Here is a 20,407-nt window from a genome sequence, read left to right as displayed (position 1 = left end):
CCTCCACCTGTATATCGCATGTAGTTGTTACAAAAATAAACTTGCATCCAGTGTTTAGGGGTTGAGGGAGGCTATAGCTAGTGGCAAATGTAGTAAACCCTGAGGTGGAAAGGATACGTAGGCCTGTGTCCACAAGAAACAGGGGTAGCTGGAGTCAGCTACACATATTCAGGTTAGCAAAGCACATCTCCCTGTGCTCCTTCCCTGTATTTGCATGACCCCAGAGCTGCTGCTTTTCCCACCACAATTTAACTGTGCAACAGAATGAGCAATGGGGTGATACACATCTTTCACTCTTGGCTGTGAGAATGAAAGAGAAGATTTATAGCTGCAGGCACACAGCACAGGGCAGGCTTTCCTCAGTAACTGTAATCCACTTCTGCCTTGTGTTTCAGGCTCCATTCACAGTAACTTGTCCATTACTACTTAACAGCTAGCATGCTCTGTGACCAGTTTCACCTAGGTGAAGGCATGGCTCAGGGGGCAGCATATGCCAAGGACAGCTTCTAACAGATAGTGTGGCATCACCACCCTGTATCTGGAAGGAAGAGTTCCTCCGTGGAGAATGATGAGGCAAATAAAAAAGCAGGAGCACAGAGAATTAGGTTTTAACACAAAATTATCATTTGCTTCCTGGCACATGCTGGATCAGCCTGGTCCACTTGTACTCCTGAGCAGACAGACTTTTTTCTGATGCTGGCAAGTAGGCAGTGAGTAGTAGCATTTATAATTTCTACTTACTTGGGGATGATACAGTATGCCAGTTCCATTTTTTAGATTCTACCAGGCAATGTGTGATTCCTTTAGCTCACCAAAGCACCTGGGGCTTGGTGATAGGCTGTAACAGTAATTTCCTATGATGTGTTTGCATCACTGCAGAAACTCACTGGGCAATATGATGCTCTCCAAAAAAGTCACGAGGAAGTGAAAAAAAAACTTGATGCATCAAAAGCCAGGAACAAAATATTGTGCAACGAAGTGAAAATTCTGAAGGAACAGATCATAACCTTGCTGGAGAAAGGAAAACACGACGATGAGCTCATAGATGCCTTGCTGGTACAGTCTCACTATTACTGTTGGTCCCAGCCCCTGCAGATCAGGCCTCTCAATAAGTGATGAAACATGATGTCATTTAATTACACAATGCCACAGACAACTTTAGGGTATACAGGGGCCTGATGAATCAAGCTGTGACAGCCAGAAGTTTCCTAGTCAGCTAAAGCCCATCATTTTGGGTCAGGTCATGTAAAGACTGCAAGACAGCACCACCCATGACACAGTTGCAGTCAAGTGGCTCTAAGCTGCAAGTATCGGAAGAAACATTTTGCAGAAGAGTTGAAATAGGATTGTCTAGTAGGTAGAGGAAGGGTTTCATTGCTGACCCATGAAGCTGGAGTGTGTTCTGCTTTCAGCTCCATTGGTAGGTTTTTTTTCCTTAGAATGCCTGCAATCTTACACTTTCACTTGCTGTGTTACACAGCGCTCAACACACCAGCTGAACCATGAGTACTTAAACCACGTGCATGTTCACCTGAAATAGCAGGAGCTGAGAGGGTTTGGCCCCTTCAAAACCAAGAGTATTAGCAGAGACTCAAGATGCAGTTATGCTAAAATAAATGGCTGCTGTCGTGGCCTTGCAGGATCCTTTTCTCCTGTCATGGTTCTAGTCTTCCCCAATTGCAATAGTAAAAAAAAATTATTAGAAAATATGCCACTTTTTAGGAGGGTTAGTTCTGTGTTTCCTAATCCAGCTCCTCACAAGTTTCAAATCACTTGCATTTCCTTGCTTCTGTGTGTAGGTTTTAGCTAAGACATGCTTATGACTACGCTGGCATTCACCTTCCTGCACGCCAGGCAGCATGGGGAATATGGGTGCTGACCAGCGGATTAAGCAGATTGCAGAGGAGCCAAATAACAGTTGTCACTTTTGCTAAGTCTGAGCATTCTCACTAAAATTATTACAGAAAGGTGCGAGTTTACTTGGGAAGGAATGGTTAACTTGTTTTATCCCTTACATCAAAGAAGCACCTTACTTGCAGTTTGTTGGATTGATAGAACGAACTGTCCGACAAATATTAATTTGTCAGTGTGAGGAAAACTCCAAAGCCCACTGGTAAAACAGCCTAGCCTCATAGCTGTTGTCTCATACAACCCTCATCTTTTAATGTCAGTATTGCATAATCTGATTGTGTTCCAATTTCACACAAAAGCAAATTGAAATCTTTACTTTTATCCAGTTTATGGAAGTTGCCTTCTTTGTCAAAGGCCAGCCTTTTTCCTCTCTTTTCTGCTACACTCAGGAGCAAAGCTGCTGGCAAACTGAATCTTTCGGTTGCTCAGGTCTTTTCTACTTGCACTATCCAGTCGCTATATTCTTGATATGATGCACAGGGGCCAGTGGGGACAGACTGTCCTTACTCAGCTGCATTGCAAGTACATGTGCTGTGCAGTCCTTTCAAGGGATACATGCTGAGAACAAGACAAGGTGATCTCATACTTAAAACATAACGGATCAAATTCTTGGAGTAGCACTAGTGACATCTGTGGGCTTACATCAAGGAATGGGTTTGGCAGGACAGTGGCTTGCCCTAGCATACCTAAATGGGTGTTTGTCTAGGAGGGGTAAAACCCCCAGGGAGACTTAATAATCATTGTGTACAAACATGAAGATCTCACTCATTGTTTCTATTTTATCAGATCCAACAGAAGCAAATGCAGGAGATTTTAAAGCACCTGAGCCAGAAGGATGAGAAGAACAAGGAGTCCCAGGAGATGTTAGGGCAGCACTTGAACAGTGAGATTCCGAAGAAAAACTGCCTTATAGAGCAGCTCAGACAGATGGTGGTTGAACGAGAAGCAAAGGTTAAAGAGCTGGAAGAGGAGATTGAGCAACTCACACTTCAGGTAGACAGCCAGAAGAAATTAGCTAGAGGAGCACCCTTTGTAATCATTTTAGATCTGCTCTTCCACTTTCTTCTCTCTTGCTGTTTGAGATGATTGCTAGCTTGAGACTCCAGTACCTGCCCGAATGACAGTCTCTCCTGATGGAATGATAAAGCAAGAATTCTGTCTTGTAACTCTTAATTTCTTTCCTGTTTGTATGTAACTTCTCTTCAAGCTGTTTAAGCAACAAAACCCATAGAAATACCAATCACATCCACATGTGGCTTCGTGCCAAGACTGTGCCATATGGCCGATAGCAAGGGTTGGGCTGCAAAAGGGACTTCTCAGTATTCAGTATCCTTGGCTGCTGAAGGAGGCAAGCAAGCCAACATACATGAGGCCAACATCAGTAGGCTGCCATGGTACCCAGCTACATCCCCTCATGGAGCGATGGGACCCCAGTAAGTTATTCTCATCTCTCCCTGTAAACTACTTCCTCTCCCTCAGATCTCCAGGCTATTGATAGGAGTCTGATGGCACCCAGGCATATAGAAATTTCGTTGTACAGATGAAAGAACTGGGAAGGTTGGCCCCTTATGGACTAATATGTTAAAAATGTTTTCAACTTCTATGGTCTAGTGCTGCAAACTGACTGAGGCAAGGTGTTACTATGGCCAGAGCACAGGTGTAGGAGTTGAGAGGCAGTCCACTAACCTGCCAAAGGCTTCTCCTGTGGTCTGGTGTCTTACAGTCAGGCTTTGTTAGAGTATTTAGACATCCAGTTCCCTTTGATATAAAACCCTCATAGCGTTATGGTGAGATTGTGAATCAGTAATGGGGGCTAGAGCACTGATCCCAAGATAAAACTTGGCTTAGGGACACAGACCAACCTTGCTGGTACTGGTAGTGGTAGTGCTGTGCTATGGATTCTCTAGTGACACTGTGTGCACCCTATTATTTCATATGAAACTGCACTTTTTACTGACTTTTCCTTTGTTTCCACCCTGCAATGGATAGAAACTTAAGAAAAGTTTCTGAGAAGGTCTGGTAAATTGAAAGTTGTGGCATGCTTGTGGCATTAATGATAAGCTGCTGATTAGGCTTTGATGCAGCTATTTTCCTTTGAATGGTTTTATAACCTGCTCCAACATTAACAGGACAAATCTGCCCATCAAGGGGACAGCTCAGGAGCTGCTGATACACCACCTTCTCAGCACTTGGAAGATCCAGGTTTCACTCTGTTTAAGCCTCTATCATCAGGCAGCAATCAGGTTGGAAAGATTGGATCTGCTCGGTAAGACGACACTAACATCAGTGCTTAAAATTCTTGTGAGTTATTCAGAAGCATGGTTTTCCCAGACAATTGTATCAAACCACAAGTGCTTTGTGCCAAGCTGTGGAAGCCTGTTTACAGTATATGGGAATCTCTAATCACATTATCTCTTGGGCTTTTGTCCTGAAGCAGAGAAAGATATGCAGACTTGCAGACATTGCTACATTTGGCACAATGATAGTGCAGCTAATTCTCTTTCTCCAGCTCAGATAATGTTTATGTGGTTAGCTTAAGTGCCTGTAATTCTTCTCTCTTATAAGAAGCAAGGCTTCTAATGAGCAGACTTCTGAGAGCAGGGTGGCAAATTAATACAAAATGCCATTTCAGGCAAGCACTGATTCACCGGTGCATTATTTAAATCAATAAATATGCTTTGAGTAGGATTTCCTTGCAGAAATGTTGGAAACACACCACATCATTTGTTCTTAACAAACACCCTTTTTAAAGCCTCACTGAGGACCATGTAAATTATACTGATCTTAATACAGCAGTAAATCTGATTCTTGTTTACACTGATGTAACTCTGGGTCACTCTGGCTGTGTAAAGGGACCATAATACCAGAGCAAGTTATATCCTTTGCTGTTAAAAGCTGGTTTTGTTGCTAAAGAGTTCGTAGTCTAATTGACAATAAGGAGTTGAGACTGGTCTTCTGAGGAAGGAGGAAATTTTTCATCAAGTTAACGTTGCAACTGATTTCTTCTATGTAGTTTTAACTCACCTACTACACTACTTTAGACATTAAATTTGGCTTTTAAATTGTCAGATATATCCCTGAGTCTAAGTATTTTCTTAGACTACATCTAAAAAATCTACAAAATTTAAGAAGAGTTCTTCTCAATGTTTCTGAGTTAGAGTTAAAACATCCTTAATTTGAAAGTTGCTATACCCTTGTGACTGACTGTTCTCGTACTTCTAACTGCAGAAGTTGTGCTGTCATGGAGCAAATCTATATTTTATCCACTTTTTTACTTCATATGTCTGCTGATGGTAAGCAGGAAGGCAAGCAGGAAAATGAGGCTGGGTAATGGCTTTGTAGAAGCCACTAAGTGCAATGTGTAAATTATTGCTTGTGTGCGTGGCTACCATAGCTCTGTCATGAAAATAGCTGACATGTCAGGTGGGCAGTGAATGAGTCTGAAAACTGCAAGAGCTGTTAATAACTTGGTCAGCAGGGCTCACTCATTCCATTAACTTTAATATGCTGATGAACTCTCTATTCCATTTTACTTCAGTGAATCATCTTTTCCTATCAGGAAAGATGAAATGAAAAATGCTATAAATAGGAACTAAAGCCCCTTGGAGATGTTGAAGTAAAAATCCACATTGTTGGACTGGGCTAACTTCTGTCATTATCAACCTTAACTTGATTTTAGGATTAAGCACTCCTAGCCTAGAAGGCAGCTCTGCCTGTTCCACAATATTAAGGCTTTATCATCTGTTAGCTTCAGCCTGAAGACAAGGAAGCATGGGCTAAGTCTACAGGGACTTGTCTTTAGGCAGCTGAGCTCAAATTTGGAAAACAAACACACTAGAATTTTATGTCCCAAGCACACATATAATTATGCATAAAACTCATCCAGACTAGAAGTGATACTCTAGTGTTTTCAGTGACTCCTCCTCTTACAAGCCTGACAGATATTCCTGAGGGTCTCCACAGAGTAGAATGATTCAGAAAACTTTATGAAGTATATTTTTAAAGGGCATTTGGAAATAGAAGTTGTGCACCTTGTTGGCAAACAGGGGTTCTGTTGGCTATGGAAGCATGCAACATGCAAACACCATCAAACAATCACAGTAACCTGTGCTTGTCTCTCACCCGAGTGGGTGAAGGTGTAAGATGAGAGTGCTTAGGGCAGTGCCTGCGAGGAAACAGAGCAGCAGTGGCTGCTTGTGTGGCTGCACACTCATCTTGAGCCAAGGAGGGTCAAGAGCTATTCTTGCTCTGGAGTTTCTGGGTGCCTACTCTGTGACGTGGAGCTCCACAGTGCTGGTCTGGAGTGCCAGCAAAATATCCCCAGAAGCACAGAGATCAAACGCTGACCTATGGTTGTTTGTACACTGGAGACACAAGGTGTTTTTGCAGCATGTTTTGGAGTCAGGGAGCAAGCTGAGCTATGCAGAGCCTGTGTGATACCCTTTAGGAGGCTCTGGGAGTCTTTTCCCTACGAGGCAGCAGTAACCACAGCCATTGGAAGATGACTGGAATTCTTGGAGGACTGCCCTCTGCTCAGCGCTTTACAAAGCTTTCTTCCTCTCAGCACAGTGTCTGAGATGGGTCATACACTTGTAGAGTCAGCAGCTACTGAGCCTTCCTTTCTCAGTAATGACATCACACCTGGAAGGAATGTATATAAACTTCATAAACGAGGGACGTTTCCTGCCATGCTCCGCAAGCTGCTGGCAAGCCTTATCCTTGTCTGCCTTGTTTCTGTAACAAAGAGCTGCTTTCACCATCCTTCCTACCTGCCACAGAGCTCTGACACAGGCTCTAGCGTCTTCATGCTATGTTAATTTTTTAATTGATTGCTAGTTTTACGCCCTATAAATCCCATTTTTCCCTTTTCACCCCCAACCACCAAGATTTTTTCTGCATTTTGCTCTAAAGAAGATATTCCTGAATACTCCTCTGTGGAGAGGTCGGGGAAGTAATGAAGTACGTAATAATGGGATACATGGGAAAACTGCCCCTTCCTTTCATCACGTATTAAGCACAAGAAAGGCCATTGTACTAATGCTGCCTGAAGCCTTTCAGTGGGAGAAAATCAATAGCATTCCCTTTAATAGCTTAGCATAGCACTTTGGGGAATCCACATATACATTTTTTTTTTACTTTGGCAGCAGCAATGAGAAGAGAGTCAGTGATAGTGAATTGTCAGAGGTAGAAGTTTGTTTTCAGGGGTGACGGGAAGAGAAAGCACACTTGTGAAGGAAAACACCTTTCTAATGAAACTCACACTTTATTTCTAAATATTTCTGTTCCATTTATTGCAGTATAGAGATTGCTGCTGGGGGGAGGTAGTGAGCCTGACTCTGCATTCTGGCTTAGTGTTCAGACAAGTGTATTTTGATATGTTTTTCAAATCCTGTCTTTGTTTCACTTCTTTCATTTGTAAAAATGAGAAACAGACTCTCTACACTTCTGTTGCTTTTAGGCTTGCTGGCACTGGCAGCCCGGATTTGAAAGTGCTGCAGACACAGATCACAGAGCACAAGGCTCTCTGCCAGGCTGCTGAAGTGGAAAGAGACAGGCTCCTGGAACTGGTCACTGTGCTGCAGAAAAGGTAGCGGGTGATTCTGCCAGTATCCTTTGTGGGATGCTGCGATTAAGGAGCGCTTGAGATGTGTGAGAGTCTGTAACATGCAGTGTAGTACACCACACACTGCCAGTGTGAGCCTTTCCTTAAATACGGGCTTTTAAATTTTTTCTGCTCAATTTCCCTGCCTAGTTGATGATTCATTTTTTTTATTATTCTTTTAGAACAAAGGACAGAAAAAATGGAGTCATCTTCAAGCTTGCTGCACCTACATAAAACTATAATTCATGTATTTATATGTGTGGTGTTATTTAGGCAGCAATATTATTAATCAGTAGTAAATACTGTTATTATAGCTATAATCTGACTTCTGTTCCGAAAGCTTTTCACATTCTTTTAAGTTTCATTGTATCCTCTTTTAAACTAATTTCTTCTGGCTTACCTGAAGCATGGTGGTGATTTTTTTTTTTTTTTTCTATTATTCAGTTCAATTTAAGATGTTAAAAGCCAGCTATGTTTTAGGGCAGGGGAAGAAAAGTCTTTTCTCTTTAGATACCTTTTAGCTACTGCTTTTTTTTTCCCAGTTAGAGAATGTATATGGAGCACCACCCCTACGAAGAGAGGCTGAGAGAGTTGGGGGGGTTCAGCTGGAGAAGAGAAGGCTCCAGGGAGACCTTAGAGCGGCCTGCAGGACTGAAAGGGGCTACAGGAAAGGGGGGAGGGACTCTTGATCAGGGGGTGTAGGGATAGGACGAGGGATAACGATTTTAAACTGAAAGAGGGGAGATTTAGACTAGATGTAAGGAAGAAATTCTTCCCTGTGAGGGTGGTGAGGCCCTGGCACAGGTTGCCCAGAGCAGCTGTGGCTGCCCCCTCCCTGGAAGGGTTCAAGGCCAGGTTGGACGGGGCTGTGGGCAACCTGGGCTAGTGGAAGGTGTCCCTGCCTGTGGCAGGGGGATTGGAACTGGATGAGCTTTAAGGTCCCTTCCAGCCGGAACCATCCTGTGATTCTATGATGATTTGATTCCCAAATCTTTATTCCAGATTGCAGGAAGATATGCTTTTGTCTGTGTGCTTTTAAATACAATAGGCACTATTTTCTTGCTTGTTTTATTTTACACTAGTTATCATTTCTCACTTGTCTAACTTCTGTCCTATACAATTAATTGCAGTCATAAAACCACATTTTTTTGTAACTGTGGTAAAGTCCTCAAGACTAAATCCTGCAAATGCACACTGGGGTAATTTTACTCATGTTTGAAAGTCCTGTGACTTTAATAGAGCTATGCAATTAGAAAAGGATGGAGGTGTGAGTGATAGCTGAAATGGGGCCATCACGAGTATGGGATAATGAAGAACACGGAGTCAATGAAATGCACAGTTGCTTGTAAAATGTACCATAGACTGATGATTCAGCAGTTCCACAGTTATCACACATATATCAAGAGCTCCTGCAAGTAAAGTAAATTTTGTGGGATTGTGTGCAATAACTCTTGCAAGACCTCAGGATAATATAGCACGCAGTCATATTTCAACATAAATATATGTAATAAAATCAGGCATTCCTCCTCTTGCCTTCCCCTGTTGGATAGTGGGTCAGCAAAGCTCAAGTAACACACATAATGCTTAAGTCAAGAGAAAAGCACTGGGAATGGTTACGTGAGTGGGATTTTTCCACAGCAGCTGCCTGAATTTAGGACTGTGTTTCACAATCACTTACTGCGGAGCAGAATATACTGTCGGAAGATACTCTGTTGTAAACAGTTTGTAGGACTGGGCCCTGCTGACGGAAGGGGAAGAGCTAGAGGAACATTTTAGTTTAAGTAAGTTATTCATATTGGAAGAAGATTTAATAAAAACCAACTACTCATTTTTCCTCTGCTGTTTCTCTAACATGGATGCTAGGGGAACACCTGGTCAAATGAAGGATTAGTGAATTCAGAACCACTGAGAAGAAATATAATTTTTCATAGCATGTCACCAGCCTGGTAATTCACTCTCACAGGAGGTCAGATTCTTGCCTGTAGCTAGATTTTTAATACAGTCACATAATTTTATTATAGTTGTAATATTTTTTTAGTTATGCCAGCTAGGAGGGAAATAAGACTAATCAAGTCTCTTGATTCAGGGTGTAATCAGTTATCACCCATGGGGTCAAGAAGGAAATCCTTTTATACAGTGAGTATTCAGGTTCCTCTCTAGCTTTGAACTCCTTTAAGTCATTTGGTACCCGGCGCTGCCCCACTTGAGATGCACCACCAACTGCATCTGTGGGTGCACATCAAATTTTTGTAGTTAATTTTCTAAGATGTTGTGTGGAGTGAATAGAGAGGCACTTTGCTGTTCCGTTCTGTACTACAGAGTGAACCATCCTTTCTTTTTGACTCACTGTCTAATGGCCAAATTTATTAAAAGCAACATCGAGTTTCTTTTCTTACTTGCAGATAACTGACGCAAAACAGCTAAATGCTAGACAGTGTTTTTATAAACTATTTTCCTTCCAAATTTTCCCAGTGTGTTTAAAAAAATGCATTTTATTATTCTTGTAATGAAAGATCTCTCCTCAGCAATCTGCAGCTTGCCTGCCCGTCTGAGTGGTAAATTCACATAAGTAGCCAGTGTTAAGGGATCTAGGCAACTTCCATTAATGAACCCATTACTTCCAACTGTACTCGGTAGTTAATTCTGTTTTGCAAATCTGGAGGATATAATCTGGAACAATTGCACTGGAATTTCTGCCTTTGAATGCATGGAAAATTCTCCTTTTCCCTCTGCTGGGAGCTATGCAGCATAAAGCAGGATTCAGTATCAAGACCACCTGATCCATTACAGTCATGACATAAATAAGCTGAACTATGTTTTCTTGTCTATCAGGGTGGAGGAAGGTAGCGAAAAAGTCTGGAAAGCTGAGAAGAGGCTTCAGGAAGAGCAGCAGCGATGTGTTGTTTTGGAACAGCAGCTTGAAAAACTGCAAATGGATCCAGGTAGGAACACAAGTGCACAGAAACCTCCCCTGAGGAGCAAAACAGGTGAGGTGGAGCACGCACTTACAACTGTGTCCCTCTTCCCACCTCTGTGGTTAATAGACAGCAACAACATTTGGACTCTTATCAAACCTACACAAGTGCTTGACCTTACACACAACCATTTGGACCTACTCAGACCAGTGGACCAATACAGAAGGTGAAATCCTGGCCTTACTTAATACAAAAGGATTTTGCCACAGATTTAAGTGGGACCAGGACTTTTGCAATGTGTTGTTTTCATGGGATGACAGTCTACAGAAAAAAATTGGCACTGCTCTGTGTTGCCACCATGCCCACTGCTGTGTTCCCTTTGCACTTCTTCCTGAAGGTTAAGAACAGAATTAAAGGATGCATCCCAATTTAAGGCCTGTCAGTGTCTATGAAAAACTATTACTGGTGATGAAGTAATTAGATCTGATGTAATTTATTATCCTATGAACGTGATAATCTCCTGCTATAAATATGAAAGCCTCACTAGCATAGTTAAAGGAGAAGAATTCATGGTGGATGTTAAATTTTTATTTCCCTGATCAGATCCTTTTATTGCCAAAGGACTCTGATCCTGTAAAGTGTCTAAACTGATAAAATGGCACATATTCTTAAGGAAACTTTTCCAGTGGTTTCCCTTTTTATGTGTATTTTCATAAAGTAAAATGACTTTAAATGCCAGGATAGGAACAGTAGGAATAGGAATTTCAACATGGCAAATACTAGGATGCCGTCAGGCTGAGCTAGGGTGATTAGAGAGGTCACAAGCCTCATCAGAGACGTTGTACAAGCTCTTGACCTGTCCCACGCCGAAACGCATGATCTGGGGCCGGAGGGGGACTGCCCTGCAGCTCAGCAGATACAAGGTGTGTGGCTTTCCATCGTGACTCCATCCAGCACTATGGTGCATGCCAATGCAACCTCATCACCTTAGAGCCTACCTGCACTCAGCACTGTGACCTGTACAAGCAGTCACCTCCTCTTCCACCTGTGCTGGTGTCTTGTTCCTCCTTAGGCAGGGGTCAGACTGAGGTAAGAAACACTACTGTAACTGCATTGTATTTTTTTGCATCTCCCATTGTGGTGCTCTTGGTCATACGCATGTTTGACAGTAAGTTCTCTCTGGAGCAGGACTGTGATGCAAGGAATCACATGTTGTTGCTCACTGTGATCTCGATTCATACAGGAGAGTAGGGTCTCCAGTGTAACATCTACAGAGTACTCAGCACCTCAGGGGAAGCACTGCCATTCTCCCATCCAGCCTACAGAGGGAATTAGGTGTACGAGAACAGGATTCAGAGGAGCCTTTATCCTGAATAGGGACTGCATTCAGACCTTCTCTTCTCTGAAATACAGATCCATCCCTTAGAGCAGAACTATTCTGTCCTTAGAAAGGGCTCCAGCCAGCACTGAGTCATTCTCATGTGTTTTTCTGTGAGCACTGATTTTTAGAGCTGTCTTACCTGTATTGACTGAGACCCTGGCAGCAGAAAAAATAGTGCAGGAAAACTGAGATCCTAATAGAAACCTAAACAAAATGCTGCAGCCTTTGGCCTTTAGGCTATAGGACATTCATCTTGATAAGAGAGCAGTTCTGGGCCTCACAGAGGTGGTATCATGGGATGCCCTTTGTGATTCCCAGGAGGGTTTAGAGCCCTCATATGGTTCTGCAGATGCCCAGAAGAAGAAATCAGGGTGTGTGTAGGGACAGATAATAGCCAGGTGAGAGTTGTGGGAATACAGCTCTCAGTGGTGCACTTTTTACTGACTCCTTGCCTTAAATAGCATGGAAGCATTTTGGTGCTGTCTTCTAGAGGATAATTTAACTGAATTTTTGAGTGCTCAGACGTTTATACAGCCTGGCAGCGTGAAGTGTTGATGTGTTGTTCTGTTATCATACATGTGCTCCACTTAGATTTCCCTTGCCACCTCAAAGAGGCACAGTGATAAACTCTCCAGGTCCGGAGACATTTTGCTGAAGTTGTCGGGCTGTAGTAACGGTTTGGTAACTCACCTCTGGGAGATGGGCATTCCATAGCTGGGGAAGCAGGCTGTTGTTAGCAGTGTGACAGGTTCCTTCTTACTAAATACTTAGTTCATTAGTCCTGTCTGCTTAAGGACTGAAAGCAAATGTAGAAAAGGATTGGCAGTAAGACTAATAAGAAGGAATCCTCTAAGTCCGTAAGATGAGTAGGTAAAATTTGTTTCACCATCTTTCTCTGAAGAGAGATCAGCCCCTTGTGATGTGCCAAAACTCTCTGGAGTTTGTACAATAATCAAGTCTACAAGTCTGTAATATACCTCTTCAGTAGAGCACATAGGTTATCTAAATGCTTTCATGCCAGATAGTTGAGGAAATAAGAAGGAATGAAAAGCTTGAATGTAAAATAGAGACTAGAGAACCCACTAATTAACATAATATTTTCTTTTCTTTCTGAAAGTGCAAAATTGAAGAGAGCTGATCTAATTGCTAATCTAATGTTTCTAGTTTCTTCAATTCAAGGGAAGTAGATAATGATGCTGAGTAGCTAGAAACAACCCAGTTGTGTTTTTAAATTATTCATGCTTTTCGTTTTTCAAGGTTTTTTCTGTCTTATTCAAATCTCAAATTAGCAAAAATAATTACAGAGGAGAATAGGTAAGTAACAACAGGTTTTCCTCAGCCCTGTGAAACACAGCCTCAAGCTCAAAAGCATTTCTTGGTTATACAACATAGCCTTTTCTTCTCATACGTTTGTGTCATAGTCCAATACTCTCTGGCCAGGTTCTTTTAGATATTCCACACAAGGGGGATTTAGTGTTTGAATACCAGATTTACTTGAAGATATTTGACATCATGTGGGATTTTAATTTGGAAAAGCGAGACTGCACAACAGCGATTGCAACGTGCAGTTGAATCACAATACAAATGTGATTCTCATGACTGGCCTAGGTGCTCACCGTCATGACATTGCGTGTCCCCCGCCGCTGGGAAGGAATACGTGGGTTGAAGGCAGCTCAAGCCCATTGTTTTCTGCAAAGTTCATTTTGCTGGTTTTTTAATTTTTGTACTCTGTGTTGGGCTGAACCACATACACGCTTCCCTCATGTTGGTCTGGCTGGTAGGCAGTACTTTCTGTTGACTATTTTAGAAGAGGCCATTTACATTTACTCAGCTGATTCAGCTGTTTATCCACAGCAAAGACCACCCTCCAGTCCCCTTGGTGGTAAGTTCAGCATCCTCTACAACAGCTGCGGTCAATTCCTACATTCTTTTCTGAGCTTCTTGAGCACATCACCCTTACCTGCCTTCTTCCATTGTAGGGATTCACCAGTCAGTCACGGTTTTTTGGTTTTCCAATCCCAGTAGTAAATTTAAATTACATTTTCTCTATAATCCTGAAAAAAGTTTTTGTGTCCCCTTGTAATCACAGGAGCAATGCTGCATGTTTTGGGTAGGTCTTTATTTAGGAAAGCATTCCTGATTTAGAACCCTAGTTTGAAGTACATGTTTAAGTGTTTTCTTGCGTTTGACCCGTGTTGTGTTTATGCTGAGGATCAAAGCGCTTTAACAAAAGCAGTTTCGATGTGTGCCACACACAAACGTTATCACAGGCATTCAGGAAGCAATGGTTGCTATAATCTTAAAATTGTGAAACACAGTAACAAGATAAATATCAAAATAATCCTTTTCAACTGTTTCTATCACCTATTGTTTTAGCCACTTAAATATTTTGGATTATTTTTTTTCTTCTCTAAATAGGTAGGCATGCATATTACTGCATTTAGCCCAGAAATGTGAACTCATCATGTTTTAATTTTGCTTAAAGGAGATTAAAATAAAAGCCTGTCCTATATAATTACAGTATCTTCATGTATATATGTAGAACTGACCAGATTCCTTAGTATTTATTCACTATTTCCTGAGATATACCTAGTGGGCTACCAAGTGAAAATGGTTTCTTGTTTTACTAAAACTCAATTTTGTGATTAAATCTACAGACCAGTCTGCGAGTCACTCAAGACTCACCTTGAACTGGAGTGACAGGAAGGAGCTCTCTGCAGCCCAGCTCTCAGAGTTGCCTCTAGAATCACAGATAGAGGAGCTGAGCGCAAGGTATGGTTTCCCTTCCTCTGTGCTGTGTTACTCACAATAGCTAAAACTCATTGCTGTCCTTTTAGCAGTGGTATTAGCTGCACCCGCTCCTCAGAAGATAAAACCTAGCAAACTGTGTAAAAATCACAGATCCTCTGGTTTGAGCTCGTCTATGTCACTCTTACACAAATTTCCTAATAATTATACAGATACCCAGAAATGATAAGCTAATGCAAATGTTAAGCAACACAAAAGACATGCAAGGAAGACACTTTTTTTTTCTTTTTCTTTCCTTATACGTAGATTGCAAGCTTATTAGTGAAAATAAAATTGTAATCTTTTACAAAATAGATCTGAAAAGTATCTTGGTCATTTCTATCTCAAAGAGAGAAGGAACAAGTGTTAAGTCTGCTCTTTCTCATGCCTGTCATAAAATTACCAGAGAGCACGTGTTTCAGTGTTTTCTTCCCCAGAGCTGAAGCACTGTTCTAATGTGCTTTGAAGCTCCACAGCTCTCATGAAAGTTTTCCTTTTGTTTCCTCATAGGCTTGTGACCCAGCTGGATGAGAATGAAGCTCTGAAGGCCGCTTTGCAGACTACTGTGAGAAAGAAAGAGGAAGACTTTAAACTGTATCAAGACACAGTGGACCAAGTGAAGGATATCTTTCTACAGGCCATTCAGCAGCAGAAAGAAGAGAAGAGTTAAGCAAGATATTCATAGTTCTTTGGACTGCAAAGCAGGGAGAGAGCCCAGGCATCGTGCCCATGAATTGAAATGCAGTGGCAGTGTAGTTTTGCAGCCTCAGATCATATCATTTCTTTAGCATTTTCAGAAGAGGATGAAAAATGGAGATGAAATACAAAAAGAGTGATGGTTTTGCATGTCAGCAAATTCAGTCTGTATCCATAAGTTGGTGCAGTTTAAGAAGCCACAATTCTGCAGTGTGATTTTGGGCAAAATCTCCCTAGTTTCAGCAGAATTTTCCTCAAGAGGGCTCGATATTCAATATGCTGCTGCCTTTATCAGCAGCATTTGCTGATTTTTGCTATACAAAAGTTATGCCAGCTCCCTTCCAAAGTCGTGCCAGGAACAAACTGAGCTCTGTTTTTATCAGCACACTGATACCTGTCTCTCTCAGGCTTTACTGTAGTACTCAAGTGCTGAGGGAGTGGAAGAGTTTCCACTGAAGGTAGACTGTGCAGATTAACCCTGCGATCAGTCAGACCTACCTTAAATTCAGCTCATTCCATATGAAACTTGCCACCCAGGTTATGAATTCCCTATTTCTGGATCTCTGCATTCATCCATCAGGCAGGTCGTGTTCTCGCTAGGAAGAAATGCTAACAAAACGCAGGCAGGTCCTCGCTGCAGCAGTGGAGGGACTTTTGGTGATGCTGAAAACCCTCGCATCCTTGTCCTTTTCTCTTGCAGCAGGGTGAGAACACCAAGCGCAAGCTAATAAGGCATTAAGATGCAGCTTGCCAGCAGTGAGCTAGCCTTGGGGATTACAAGCAAATGGAGAGCTAGTTATTTTTGTATAGTGCTGCTTTGTTTCTCTATTGAAAGTCTTAAAAGCTCTTCTTTTTCTGCTTTGCTTTGTCAGCCTCTCTTTGTGAGCGTGAAGTTTGTCAGACTTTAACCTCAGCCACCATCAGCACAACGTGGGTTTGTGGACAGGTGAGGCATGCTCCCTTCCCCAGAACAGGGACTGCATCCTGCCTCCACTCCTGCTGCGATAAGGCAGAGGGGAAGAGAGAGCAGAGCAGGGGTTACTCTGGATGTGGTGAGGGGAAGAGAGAGCAGAGCAGGGGTTACTCTGGATGTGGTGAGGGGAACAGAGAGCAGAGCAGGGGTTACTCTGGATGTGGTGAGGGGAAGAGAGAGCAGAGCAGGGGTTACTCTGGATGTGGTGAGGGGAACAGAGAGCAGAGCAGGGGTTACTCTGGATGTGGTGAGGGTGGTGTCGTCCCTGTCTTTTTCCTGCTTAGGTTCAGAGGTGTCTCTCTTCAAACAGTTCATGGGGTCCCTGATGGAGGAGGCCACTAGCTGAGAATCTGAGAAGCAGCTCAGTGCCTGTGAGTTAACCCTCCCTGTGCTTACGAGCCCTGCTCTGCTTCCCCAGCACTGGCCTATAGCTCAGCAAAACTGTCAGGTGTCTCTCGCAAAGAGTTCCAAAACTCATCCAAAAAGATGAACCAAAACAGTTCATTGCCACATTGCTCCTGCTCCTGCTCACCCTGCCGGTAGCATCAGAGGAAAAGGCATCTTGCAACCCCCAATCCTCCCGACAACTCGAGGAATCACAAATCCTGGATCAAGAGACAGACACATTCTCATTCAAATGAGTTGCAGTTTGTTTTTGTTCAACTACATCCTGATGACTATGTAGCATGGGGTAGAGTGAGCTGACCAAAGAGAAGAAACCAGCCCACCTCCAACATATATTTTAAGGACCTGAAGTAGTGAGGGGATCACTGGGAAACTGCCTGAGCTGTGACAAGAAATGTGGAGATTTTGCTGTGTGGTGGCTGCTAAATTCAGGCTGGTAGCTTGCAGCTGGAGGTTCTGATTTTGCTTACACAGAAGTGTGAATCAATAATATTTTCATGTAGGTACCGGAGAGGCAGTCTGCTGTCCTTTCTAATACACAGTCAGCGTTTCCCCCTGTGCCGTAACAAAGCAGTGAAGATTGTACCACTCTGCAGCAAAATGGCTACGACTCAACCCATGAAACACAGATAAGAAACTGGGAGTGATGTATGTTACAGAACACACATGGCTCAGTAGCACATGGTGCAAACTTCTCAACTGCAGCAACACTCATTTCTTTAAACATATGCTTGTTTGGGGTTGCACTGAAGCTGCTTTTTTCCTGCACAAACACGTACAGAGCAGCATCGGATGCCTTGGCAAAGAAGGAACTAAGACACAATAAAATAGTTTATTTAGAGAGACCGTACCTGTAAGTCACTGTTTCTCATGGAAATGTGGAACCTGTCTCCCATCACAGAGTAGCAGGGGGGTCTGAACACAAGCCAAATTGTCCAGGTCTTCCCCGTTTTCACCTTACTTTGGAAATAAATTCCCTCTGTGCTTCCACAGAGTGACCTAGCTTTGAATTCTCTCTGTGCTTTTGCAGCAACTGCTTCCCAGTTTTCAAGCTCTGAGACCAATTTTCTTGCAGTGCATGTTGTTTTGTTGCTGGATGTAAGAAACCCGGACAGATCTTGGAAGCAGCAGCCCTGGTTCAGCTGGCTGCAGCAGCCCCATGTCCCCCAACACATCGCTCAGAGAATAAAAACTGGAAATATTTTTCTCACTGCCTTCAAAAACCCCTACCACTGATCCTCAGCCACAGAATCTCTCCAGCACGCTTGTTGTGCTGTTTGAGCTACAACATTTATTTTAGGGATGTAGCTGGACTTGGTCTGAAACCTCCACATCCCCCTGCTTTCCTTGGATGTTTGTCCTCGTGGATAAGTACCAGCCTGTTAAAACCCCGTGTTTTGATTCTCATTTGAACTTCTCTGGCTTCAGTTTGCAGCCAGTCATTGTTACGCCTTTCTTCACTAGATAAAAGTGGTGTGAGTACCCAGCATTTTCTCACTGGGACAGCCTTCGTCCAGCGCAAAGTCATGTCACAGGCTGCTTTTTTATAAACTCTGAGATTTTTCAGTCTCTCATTGTAGCTAATGGTGATGCTAGCGGTGACAACACTCAGCACCACCGGCACAGGCTGGGGGATATGGTTAAGCTGTGAAGGACAGCGTAAGGTTAATTTTGCTGCAAGTATTTGAGGCTATGGACACTCCTTGTTAGGGTTTGGCCAGCTTTTAGCTAATGTATGTTGAGAATATGAGTCCTCCAAACACTTGGACTGAGCCAGAGGTGGTCTCCAACCCTGGAGCAGGGCAGAGCATTTCCACGAAGCAGCCAGAAAGTGCCTGACGGATGCATCCAATTTTTAAAAGTACAACTGAGCCGCTGGGAATAAATGACCTTTGATGAATTGTCATTGTTTTCCTTTCAGCCTGTTGCGAGGCATCTACCTGCAAAGAGCAGGCATCGCAAGAGTGCAGCTTTCCACACTGGCTGTAATGTGAATTAAGTTGCATTAGTGTGGTTAAATATAGACAGTATCGACGCAGGCAAGCTCTCCCAGCCCTGGACTCTGCTTGGCCAAGTGGCAGAGGATCAGCCAGCAGGTCAAAGCCGATCCCACTGTAACGGCTCCGATTTAGAGCCATAGACTGGGGCTGTGGGTGACTCGTGCCCTCCCCGAGACTCCAAAGCAGGACAGAAGTGCAAGGAGGAGACAGATTTCAGTCCTTCATGGAGGTGGAATGGGGAGGAAGATGGTGGGAAAAGGGAAGTAAGTAGGAAATTGCTTTGTCAACCGCTTCGGCAGCAGCAGCCAGCAGCTGCTGCTGCCCTGCAAGCTGCAGGGCCCTCACCCCATGCATGACAAAGGGAATGAGGTTCGGCTTTAAATGGAAAAATAGCAGAGTCCCCGTGCTCTAAATTAAGCCACGACTAAGCCAAGAGGGGTATTGGGTTTCTACCCTCATCCTCTCCCCTCCAAGCCCAGCTTGCGAGCTGGCAGCTCCCGCGGGACAGGGCAGCCTCGCTCAACAAATGCCACCTCAATCCCCACGCGTCTCCGCTTACAGCTCCGAAACCCATCTGCAGGCAGGGGGTGAAGTCCTGGGCTTTAGAGCAGCTTGTTTGTCAGCCAGAATAGTCATCTGCAGGGTGAAGCGTGGCAGCAAGAGGAGGGGGAGTCATTCCACAGTGGTGTTGACCTAATTGGAGCATTTTTTCAGGAACAGAACTGTGAGGAGAGGAGCTGAAGGCAGTGGGCTTTGACCTGATGCCAGGTTGTCCCTGCCAGGTGGTGGGAGTCTTCCTCAGAGTCCTTCCCCAGGGCAGCAGGAGGTCCTGGGACCTTCGATGGGGTTTGTGTCCCATGGGTGACAGGCAGAGCTGTTCTGGGGGTATTGAGAAAGGTCCTGGGGGTGACCTTGGATGGATCAATGGAGGTGTCCAGCTAGCAGGGTGTCTGCTGAGGTCCTGATGGGATTGGCATGTTCCCAGTGACACGTTTGCATGGGGAACCCAATGGGGCAACCTCAGGAAGTATAAAACAACCCATGGAGTTTATTATAACCCTCTATCCTTCCAGTTCATCCCATAAAGATGGGATTTAACAGCAGTCCTGGCTAACCAGGGAGGTCCCAGTTGACTGGAGGTTAGCAAATGTGACACCCATCTACAAGAAGGGCCAGAATGAGGTTGCGGGGAACTACAAGCCTGTCAGTCTAACCTCAGTGCCAGATGGAGCAGCTCATCCTGAGTGCCATCACACGGCACGTACAGGACAACCAGATGATCAGGCCCAGTCAGCATGGGTTTATGAAAGGCAGGTCCTGCTTGACAAACCTGATCTCCTTCTGTAACAAGGTGACCTGCTTATTGGATGAGGGAAAGGCTGTGGATGTTGTCTACCTTGACTTTAGTAAGGCCTTTGACACCATTTCCCACAGCATTCTCCTGGCAAAACTGGCTGCTCATGGCTTGGATGTGTGTACTGTTTGCTGGGTAAAAAACTGGCTGGATGGCCAGGCCCCAAGAGTGGTGGTGAATGGAGTTAAATCCAGTTGGTGGCCAGTCACAAGTGATGTCCCCCAGGGCTCAGTACTGGGGCCAGTTTTGTTTAATATCTTTATCAACCATCTGGAGGAGGTGATCGAGTGCACCCTCAGTAAGTTTGCAGATGACACCAAGTTGGGTGGGAGTGTTGATCTGCTCGAGGGTAGGGAGGCTCTGCAGAGAGACCTGGCCAGGCT

At 43.7% G+C, this 20,407-nt stretch overlaps 1 protein-coding gene across 8 annotated transcripts in view; it reads left to right on the top strand.

The window, feature by feature from the left end:
- The window catches only part of CCDC13 (coiled-coil domain containing 13), a 34,973-nt gene extending 16,403 nt beyond the window's left edge, over nucleotides 1–18,570 (top strand). For 5 of the 8 annotated variants that reach the window (XM_074863551.1, XM_074863800.1, XM_074863463.1 and 2 more), the window contains 8 exons: nucleotides 880–1,056; nucleotides 2,698–2,904; nucleotides 4,041–4,177; nucleotides 7,370–7,498; nucleotides 10,346–10,455; nucleotides 14,467–14,581; nucleotides 15,107–15,261; nucleotides 16,165–18,570. In XM_074863551.1, the coding sequence (XP_074719652.1) occupies nucleotides 880–1,056; nucleotides 2,698–2,904; nucleotides 4,041–4,177; nucleotides 7,370–7,498; nucleotides 10,346–10,455; nucleotides 14,467–14,581; nucleotides 15,107–15,261; nucleotides 16,165–16,607 (1,473 nt within the window). In that variant the 3' untranslated portion in view covers nucleotides 16,608–18,570. The remainder of the gene's footprint in view (nucleotides 1–879; nucleotides 1,057–2,697; nucleotides 2,905–4,040; nucleotides 4,178–7,369; nucleotides 7,499–10,345; nucleotides 10,456–14,466; nucleotides 14,582–15,106; nucleotides 15,262–16,164) is intronic. The other 3 variants (XM_074864071.1, XM_074863980.1, XM_074863886.1) reach the window with 3 other exon arrangements.
- Nucleotides 18,571–20,407: the final 1,837 nt, after the last annotated feature.

This window comes from Strix uralensis, chromosome 1, assembly GCF_047716275.1.
Source record: "Strix uralensis isolate ZFMK-TIS-50842 chromosome 1, bStrUra1, whole genome shotgun sequence".
Lineage (NCBI taxonomy): Eukaryota > Metazoa > Chordata > Aves > Strigiformes > Strigidae > Strix > Strix uralensis.
The sequence above is the reverse complement of the archived record's forward strand: the minus strand, read 5'-3'. Positions and strand labels throughout refer to the sequence as shown.